Source organism: Euleptes europaea, chromosome 1 (genome assembly GCF_029931775.1).
Source record: "Euleptes europaea isolate rEulEur1 chromosome 1, rEulEur1.hap1, whole genome shotgun sequence".
NCBI classification, from domain to species: Eukaryota; Metazoa; Chordata; class Lepidosauria; order Squamata; family Sphaerodactylidae; genus Euleptes; species Euleptes europaea.
This window is the reverse complement of record NC_079312.1, coordinates 4,651,329-4,660,818: the sequence shown is the minus strand read 5'-3', so window position 1 is coordinate 4,660,818 and position 9,490 is coordinate 4,651,329. Positions and strand designations below refer to the sequence as shown.

Below are 9,490 nucleotides of genomic sequence, written 5' to 3'. Positions count from 1 at the left end.
TGTCCTTTCTTCGTCTTTTGAAGACTCCCACATGTCTTTTAAGTCCTTGGACTGTTTTGATTTATTACATATGTGTTGCTTGGGCGCTGTGCTTGGTTTACCTGTTTACATTTGTTTGTCAGGACTTTGCGCTGATTGTTATACTAATATATTTGTGGCATTCGTGATTATTTAGGGTTTTTTTCTTTATTGCGTGCTTGCTTGGCCACCTTGCTGTGATTTTTTGGATGAGCTTATCCTAAAGCTTCCTTGCTTAATATATGTCCAAGTGTGAGTCAACCAAACGGGAAGTTTTACAACCTGATTCAGCAGCCACTTCCTCCAAGGGAATTTATCCCTCCAGATGATTCCCCAGGGTTAAAGGAAAACCCTACCAGATGTGCTGAAAGGAATGGAGCCTGGGAGTGGGGAAGGATTCATTCCTTGGTGTCTTCCATTTCATCGCCTATCCATCTTCCTCACTGCTATTTCAGAGGTGGGGTCCATCCGTGAAGATGGAAGCTAAGTTCTGTGAGGTGGAAAGAGCTCCGTCAGAGGAACGGCAGCAAGCCCAGCCACAGGAACATGCCCAAAATGCCCTCTTAAGTGGTAAGGACTCATTGTGCCTGGATGGGATTGGGGAATCAAGTGAATCTGATGGGCAGAGAGTTCTGCTCAGAGAAAAACCAAAACGCTTCTTCAACCAAAAATTCATGGAGACAATTGCTAACATTGATTACAGTATTCATATCCCACATTTTTTCTATTTGAAGGACTCAAGGTGGCTCTAAACAAAAGGTAGACAAATCTTGGATGACCTCTTCAATCTTGTGAATCAATGGAGCCTGCACGTTCTGGGTAGCAAATCTCTGAAAACCAGTTGCTGGGGGCTCAGAATAGTGGGTGAATGTGTTCTCATGCTGATTGCTGCATCTGACGGGTCGCTGTAGGAAATAGGATGCTGAACGATGGCATCTTTGGGGAGGGGTTTGGGTCAGATGTTGCCTCTAGCCGAAAACCCAGATTTGACATTAGTGGATCAGTAGATGCTCTCAAAACCCATTGATATTACCCTGAGTTTCCAGATGCACTAAAGCCACATGTGGGATCTTGGCCAGATGTGACAATGAGGTGCCAGGCGACGTCATTTTCGCCTCCCTCTTATTCTCCCACCTCCCCGGACTCAAGGGCGTGTGCGAGGGCTCAGCCGCTGGGAGAATAGCATGCCAGGGCCTTTGGTCTGATCCAGCACAGATACTTTCAGGTTTTTGAGCTCCAGCATTCACAGGACAAGTTTCAAGTATCACAGAAGTCTGAAATGTGTCAGCAGCATTTAAAGCCCTTCAAGGCTCATTGGTTCCTTTTGCTTGTCTTCCACCTCTCCCACTGCTTACTACAAAGAGTTACAATTATTTTTCAGTGTACATAGGGCAGGTTTTCACAGCCCTGGGAATGGGGTTACATAAAGCACAATTCACACAAGCAAACAGAATATGAAGTGGAGACTGATACCCTTTCTTCCCCCTTTCTCTCCTTTGCAGGAATTGAAGAGACAGTGTTGATCCATTCTTTTTGCGTAGGAATGGAAACAGCTGCTGCACCTCCAGTCAAGGTAGGGTAGAAGAGTGGGGCACAGCCTGGGTCCTCCTCCTTTCTCAGGGGGGCTTTTCTCCTGCAGTTGCTGGTAAGAGCCCTAGGCAAGAGGCTCTGACCGCCACTTCTTTTAAACGTGCCAAACTCTCCATCCTGCACCCTCCAAGAACAGCCCCTTCCAGAGTGCAGTCTCTGCCTGGCATGAGGGAATCTGCGTTTTCTTTCAGTTTCCAATTTCCTTTGAGGATGTGGCCGTCTATTTCACTGAGGCAGAGTGGGCCCTGCTGGATCCACACCAAAGAGCTCTCTGCAGGGAAGTCATGCTGGAGAACTACGTGAGCACGGCCTTTCTAGGTAAGGAACTGTACTGATTAGCAGGCTTTGGGTGTCAGGTTGCAGCGTCTTGGAAGCAGAGAAAACAAAGGGTTCCAGGAGTCAGTGTCTTGTAGTCCAAGGTCAGTTGCCAGGGGTTTAGCAAGGCCTATTCGTCAGCGTAGCATCAGGCAAGCTTTGGCTGTACACCTTGCAGCCATGCCCAACAGATTCCCCTGAGAGCCTTTTATGCTTTGCTCCCACTAATTCAGTCAGCATCCTGCAACAACTCATCTCCGGTATTGGCAAACAGCTACTTTCGCCTTTGGAGGCGAGCACTTCATCTTCTCTTTCGCAGTTCCATTTGCAGTCTCTTCCTGTGTTGCTGCAAAGGTGTAGATGAACTGGAAGGGCCGGGCACCATTGCTTGCCCTTGGTCTGCTGGCTCAGGGCTGGGGTGTGTGTGGGCATGACTTGTCTGCTGACTCATGACTCAGAGGAGGCTGTGCTTCCTCGCCCAGCTCTGACTGAGCCTCAGTCCCTTGCTGGCTGCCTTCTGTTGGCTCTGGGCTGGCTACACGAATACAAAGCCTTTATTGGCATTAGTTATACAACATCTGTATAAACATGATAAAAACAGTTTAGAATCACCTCCATAAAACTGACACTAAAGCAGGTTTAAATACATTAGAAGTTACTCACTTCGCAGCCCTAAAATTACCTAATGAGTTGCACAAGCTTTCACGCACTTTAATTGCTCTCAGTAAAAATCTTGCCACCACATCAATTATTAGTGGATCCTGCGCATTCATAAGGAGGGAGGCCTTGATGCTTACAGGTAGCCATTCTTTTTCCGCAAAGATTGGGTGTAGTAATTGAAAACGACTTCCCAACAATCCCTCCCAACTTGGTGTCATCTGCAAATTTGGTTATCATGTCCTCTATTCCATCATCCAAGTCATTTATAAAAATATTAACTAGTACCGGTCCCAGGACAGATTACTGTGGCACCCCACTGGTCACTCCTCTCCAGGATGAAATTGTACTGTTAATGAGCACCCTTTGGGTTCAGTTGGTCAACCAATTACCAATCCACCTGACAGTAGCAGTGTCCAGCCCACATTTTACTAGCTTTGCTTCAAGAAGATCATGGGGGACTTTATCAAAGGCTTGAACAGCATTTTAAACAGCAATACATTGGTTTGAGCCCTGCCCTGCTACTTGCTCTCTTTTGGAGGCCTTGAGGTAGTGGAGACCAGTGTGGTGTAGTGGTTAAGAGTAGAGGAGTGGTAGTGTGGTTAAGAATAGGGGAGACTAATCTGGAGAACCAGGTTTGATTCCCCACTCCTGCACATGAAGCCTGCTGGGTGATCCTGGGCTAGTCACACTCTCTCAGCCTCACCTACCTCACTAGATGCCTGTTGTTGGGAGGTGACAGGAATGTGATTTGTAAGCTACTTTGAGACTCTTTGGGCTAGAGAAAAGAGGGGTATCAACTCTTCTATCAGTAGTAGAATAATAGAATCATAAAGCTGGAAGGGGCCATACAGGTCCAACCCAGAGGCTCAAAAGAATGCACAAGTCAAATGTAACCGGCAGAAAGTTTCTTTGCCACGTTTCCACCTTAAGGTACATACAGGGAGTTTGGGGAGGGATGGATAGGCAGATTATAAAAGCTGCTAACCTATGGCTGGGGATGTGTCCAATGGCCCATTTAGGCCAAGGGGGGAAGGTCTGATAAAAGACATGCACATCCATTAGTAGGCAGTGCTTGTTGGGTGGCTTGGATTCTTGCATAGGTGCTGACTGGACCTCTTTCTTTATTTCAGAAGCTCAAGTAGAGGAGATGGTTGGGGGATTCCAAGGGTTCTCTTTGGAAAAAACGAAGAATGAAGACGCCAAAAGAAACTTCAGGGATGGAGATGGACCACAGAGGCAGGAGGGTAGCCACACAGCCAAGAGGAGGGATAAGTGTAATCTGTCTGAAGGAGGAGGCTTCCGTGAAAACCCAGTCCAAGAAGAAAGGTCAAGCAAAAGGAACAAAGACTTCCATGCCAATTGGAGAATGCACTCCAGGGAGCATGAAAGTGAAAATGTGGCCTTTGGAAAGACCTTCAGTAAGAACATGAATGCTATTTCCAAAAGGCAAATCCCCATAAGAGATAAACCGTATGCTTGGATGGAGTGTCGAAAGATGCTTAATTGGAAATCAGCCCTTACTTCACATCAAAGAATTCACTCAGCTACGGAGCTGAATAAATTATCAGACTACAAACCAAGCCTTTCTGTAGAAGCAGGTGTGAATGTCCCTTTAGAGGGTTTGTAGAGCAGGAAAAAGGCCGTTAAATGTTTTGCATGTGGATGGAACCTCATGGGAATATCAGACCGCCTTGTGTAGGTGCTAACAGGATTTCTCTTTTTATTCCAGCAGGGGATGATCAATGGAATGACGGTGATGAGGAAGTGCATCAGCTTTTCCCAGATAAATTGAAGCATGAAGATTTGAAAGGAAACTTCAGGAATCAAGGAGGACCAAAGAGGCAGAAAGGAAGTCACATGATCAAGAAGAGCGGTAAACCCGTTCCAGGCCAAGGGCAAGATTTCCGTGAACTACTCCACATGATGGAGGAAGCATATAAGTGCATGGAGTGTGGAATGAATTTCTCAGATCAAACTCAGTATGGTATCCATTTGCAAATGCACAGTGGAAAGAAGACCCATCAATGCTTGGAATGTGGAAAGAGCTTCATTTGCGGAGCAGAGCTCCTTAGACATCAAAGAAAACATACAGGGGACAAATCTTATAGCTTCTCAGAATGTGGCAAGAGCTTTTCACAGAAATCAGATCTTATTCAACACCACAGGATTAATTCAGGAGAGAAGACCTTGAACTGCATGGATAGTGGATGGATGTTCTCTCATGGAAGGAGTAATGCACTTTTCTCAAAGCATAGTATAATGGATGCACATAAATGCTTGCGGTGTTGGAAGTATTTCAAATGCAGATCACATCTTCTTGTGCATCAAAGAACCCACACAAAGGAGAAACCTTTTGAATGCTCAGAGTGTGGAAAGAGATTCAGTCAAAGTGGCAATCTTCAAATACATGAAAGAATGCACACAGGGGAGAAACCGTTTGAATGCTCAGAGTGTGGAAAGAGATTCAGTCAAAGTGGCAGTCTTCAAACACATAAAAGAATCCACACAGGGGAGAAATCTTTTGAATGCTCCGAGTGTGGAAAGAGATTCAGTCAAAGTGGCAGTCTTCAAGCACATAAAAGAATCCACACGGGGGAGAAACCGTTTGAATGCTCAGAGTGTGGAAAGAGATTCAGTCACAGTGGCAATCTTCAAATACATGAAAGAATGCACACAGGGGAGAAACCTTATGAATGCCCAGAGTGTGGAAAGAGATTCACTCAGAATGGCACTCTTCAAACACATAAAAGAATCCACACAGGGGAGAAACCGTTTGAATGCTCAGAGTGTGGAAAGAGATTCAGTCAAAGAGACCATCTTCAAACACATAAAAGAATCCACACAGGGGAAAAATCTTTTGAATGCTCAGAGTGTGGGAAGAGATTCAGTCAAAGAGACCATCTTCAAACACATAAAAGAATCCACACAGGGGGAAAATCTTTTGAATGCTCAGAGTGTGGGAAGAGATTCAATCGAAGTGGCACTCTTAAAATACATCAAAGAATCCACACAGGGGAAAAATCGTTTGAATGCCCAGAGTGTGGGAAGAGGTTCACTCAGAATGGCACTCTTAAAACACATCAAAGAATCCACACCGGGGAAAAATCTTTTGAATGCTCAGAGTGTGGGAAGAGATTCACTCAGAATGGCACTCTTAAAACACATCAAAGAATCCACACGGGAGAAACCGTTTGAATGCTCAGAGTGTGGAAAGAGATTCAGTCAAAGAGACCGTCTTCAAACACATCAAAGAATCCACATGGGAGAAACCTTTTGAATGTTCAGAGTGTGGAAAGAGATTCAATCACAATGCCAGTCTTCAGTATCATTTCAGAACCCACACAGCAGAGTCCTTTTGAATGCTTAGAGTGTGGAAAGAGATTCAGTCACAGTGCCATTCTTAAAATGCATTTAAGGACCCACACAGGGGAGAAACCTTATGAATGCCCAGAGTGTGGAAAGAGATTCAATCAAAGTGGCAGTCTTCAAACACATAAAAGAATCCACACAGGGGAGAAACCTTTTGAATGCTTAGAGTGTGGAAAGAGATTCAGTCAGTAGCCATCTTCAAAGCCATCAAAGAATCCACATAGGGAGAAATCTTTTGAATGCACAGAGTTAAAAAATGCTTAGAGTGTGGAAAGAGATTCCGTCACAGCACCAGTCTTAAAAAGCATTTAAGAACCCACACAGGGAGAAACCTTTCATGCTCAGAGTGTGGAAAGTGATTCAGTCTAAGTGGCAGTCTTCAAACACATCAAGGAATCCACACGGGAGAAATCTTTTGAATGCTCAGAGTGTCAAAAGAGATTCAGTCACTGCGCAAGTATTAAAACGTATTTAAGAACTCACACAGGTGAGAAACCTTTTGAATGCTCAAAATGTGCAAAGAGATTCAGTTAAAACGCATGAAGCTGCCTTATACTGAATCAGACCCTTGGTCCATCAAAGTCAGTATTGTCTACCTTGACCCACAGCTGCTCTTCAGGGTCTCAGATAGAGGTCCTTCACATCACCTTCTTGCCTTGTCCCTTTAACTGGAGATGCCGGGGATTGAACCTGGGACCTTCTGCATGCCAAGCAGATGCTCTCCTACTGAGCCACAGAGTAGGAATCTTCAAAAACATCGAAGAACCCACACTGTAGAAAGCTTTTGAATCCTCAAAGTGTGGAAAGTGATTCAGTCACAGTTGTGATCTTGAACAGTATCAAAGAACCCACACAGTGGAGAAACTTTTTAAATACTCAAGAATGTGGAAAGAGATTCAGACAGAGTGGCAATATGACACGGCATCTAAAAACCTACACATAGGAAAAGCTTTTTTGAATGCTCAGTGTAAGACCCCTGATTTCTCACAGTTGAGACACCCCAATTTCATCCCCGATCTTCTCTTATTTGTTTTGAAGGGCATCCCCTTGAAAGCTGAAAGTTCAAAGGGTATTTTTGGGATAAGTATATTGTCGAAGGCTTTCACAGTCAGAGTTCATTGGTTCTTGTAGATTATCCGGGCTGTGTGACCGTGGTCTTGGTATTTTGTTTCCTGACGTTTCCCAAGCAGCTGTGGCAGGCATCTTCAGAGGAGTAACACTGAAGGACAGTGTCTCTCTTGAGAGAGTGCCTTAGCTTGTAATGTCCACATCACTTTTCATCACAGTGCCATGATTTCACTAGGGCTTTTACATACCCTCCCCCGGTGCCTCTCATCAAAGCAATTCCGGACCATTTCAAGTTAATGGGTAATTATCTCTGAGCCGTCAAGGCAGCCAACCTACCAGGCACACCCACTACTTTGAAAACTTCCCCACCTTGGAGTGTTGGGTGTCATTTCCGACACTGCTAAATTTTGAGGGCAGTTACTTCAACCTGCCCAGTCAAATCCATCTTAATTTCTTGAACCAATCATGACAATATGAAAGTCCAGTCCATACCAAACTATGGGATGTTTCTCTATCAAAGGGGGAGCTTAGGTCCATGAAAAGGGTATGCCAGATTTTCTCTGTTACCTGGACACACACACACACACTCGCACGCACATGGTCTCTCGTTGGATTAATTTTCCACTGTACTCTCTGCAGTTTTCAGGCTCTGGCTCACCTTGGTTTTGGTAATATTTGGCCTCTTTCATCCTTATCCTTGCTTCTTACTCCCTTTTCCCCATTCTTAGTTTTGTGTGCGTGTGTGCATGTCGTAGGACTTAGGGAATCAGTTGTCAGGTGCTTAGTGTAGGTCAGTGGTGGCGAACCTATGGCACGCATGCCAGAGTGGGCCACTCAGAGCCCTCTCTGTGGGCATGCGCGCTATCGCCCCAGCACAGCGTTCGCCTGAGTTGGTTACTAGAAAGCCAGAGGGACATGGGGCTGGGCTGCTCCCCTCCCCCTCTCCACGCACCTGAAAGCATTTCTCACATCACCCGCCCCTCTGCCCAGCAGCCCAATGGGAGCACTTCCTCCCTCCCCTGTCTGGGGTAAGGCGAGTCAAGGAAATGGGAAACCCCCCCCCCCCCAATTCTTTGTTGCTGAAAAATATTTGGTCCAGGCCTTTGGCCTGTCTGGGGAAATCAAACTGCAAGGCATTCCAGGATGCAGCTCAATTAACATTGGTAAAAAATGCAATTGCTTCCCCCATCTGCCGGACCACTTGTTGTCATAGTAACAAATGGTCCTGTAATTAACTCTTATCCTGCCTCAGGGAATCCCAGGGGATCTGCTCTGTAAGCATTTGTCACCTTGGTGTTTTCTGTTGCAAGCCGGATGTCATCAATCTTCGGTCAGTTGGCTTCTCCGGAATCTCAGTGAGGTTTGAACTCCCCCCCCAAGATCCTGGAAAATAAAAGAGAAACACAAACAACTGTGCGTGTGGTGGTCTGGCCACCCGGACAGCATGTCGGATACCATCAATCCATCTGATTCCTGGGGCAGGGATATGCCAAACAGAACTCTTGGAACATTTATTGAATGCTGAACTGATGTGCATCATTGCTTTTGGAATGGGTAACGTTTTTGTAACTTTCTACACTTTTGCCAATCTCTTGAACCTAAACTGGTTTAGGTTCAATTTGAGCTGAATCAACATACCACACCCTCATTAGCACATTATCTTTGATACTTTTTGCAGGACAATGATTCAGCTCAACCCCCCCCCTTTTGACTATATATTACTCTTCCTACACACTTGACACTGAGAGACACTGTCCTTCAGTGTTACTCCTCTGAAGATGCCTGCCACAGCTGCTGGCGAAACGTCAGGAAAGAAAATACCAAGACCATGGTCACACAGCCCGGATAACCTACAAGAACCAGTAAACCACATAATTGCTTCTCCAGTCCTATTGGAAAAGAAGTGTATACAGAATTTCACATAGCTGTGAGTGTTCATGAAATACAGCATGATGCAGTCATCCAACTAGGATACTGCTTGCTTAATAAAAAAAATGCAATCTTGCACTGTATTACTATTATTGACAGTGTTTATATTTCACTTTTCTAACTGCTCCCTGTCCCTAAGGGGCTCACAATGTAAAAAGAAGCAAAAGAACACCAGCAGACAGCCACCAGAAAAGACACTGCTGGGGTGCAGAGGACCAGTTACTCTCCCTATGCTCAATAAAAGAGGAACACCCACTTACCCAGCATGTAATTAACCTGTGGAACACCTTGCCAGAAGATGTGGTGATGGTGTCTACCCTAGAAGCCTTTAAGAGGGGATTGGACTAATTTCTGGAGGAAAAGTCCATCACGGGTTACTAGCCCTGATGGGTATGTGCTACCTCCTTATTATAGATGTGGGCCACTGTGAGATACAGGAGTTGGACTAGATTGTTCAAAAGCATGCCAAATGGAAACTTTTACCTTTCCATAAAAGGTTGTTTGTATCATTGAAAGCTCTGTTATTGTGTTTTTCTTTTAA

The 9,490-nt window shown here is 45.1% G+C and overlaps 1 protein-coding gene across 1 annotated transcript; it reads left to right on the top strand.

Annotated features, from left to right (window-relative positions):
* Positions 1–494: 494 nt before the first annotated feature.
* Positions 495–5,685, top strand: LOC130488280 (zinc finger protein OZF-like; the record flags this gene model as incomplete). The annotated part of the gene is made up of 6 exons (XM_056862263.1): positions 495–588; positions 1,521–1,591; positions 1,800–1,926; positions 4,313–4,456; positions 4,676–4,762; positions 4,844–5,685. Coding segments are annotated over exons 1-6 (1,365 nt in total), but the record flags the coding sequence as incomplete, so codon positions are not given.
* Between the last annotated feature and the right edge of the window lie 3,805 nt (positions 5,686–9,490).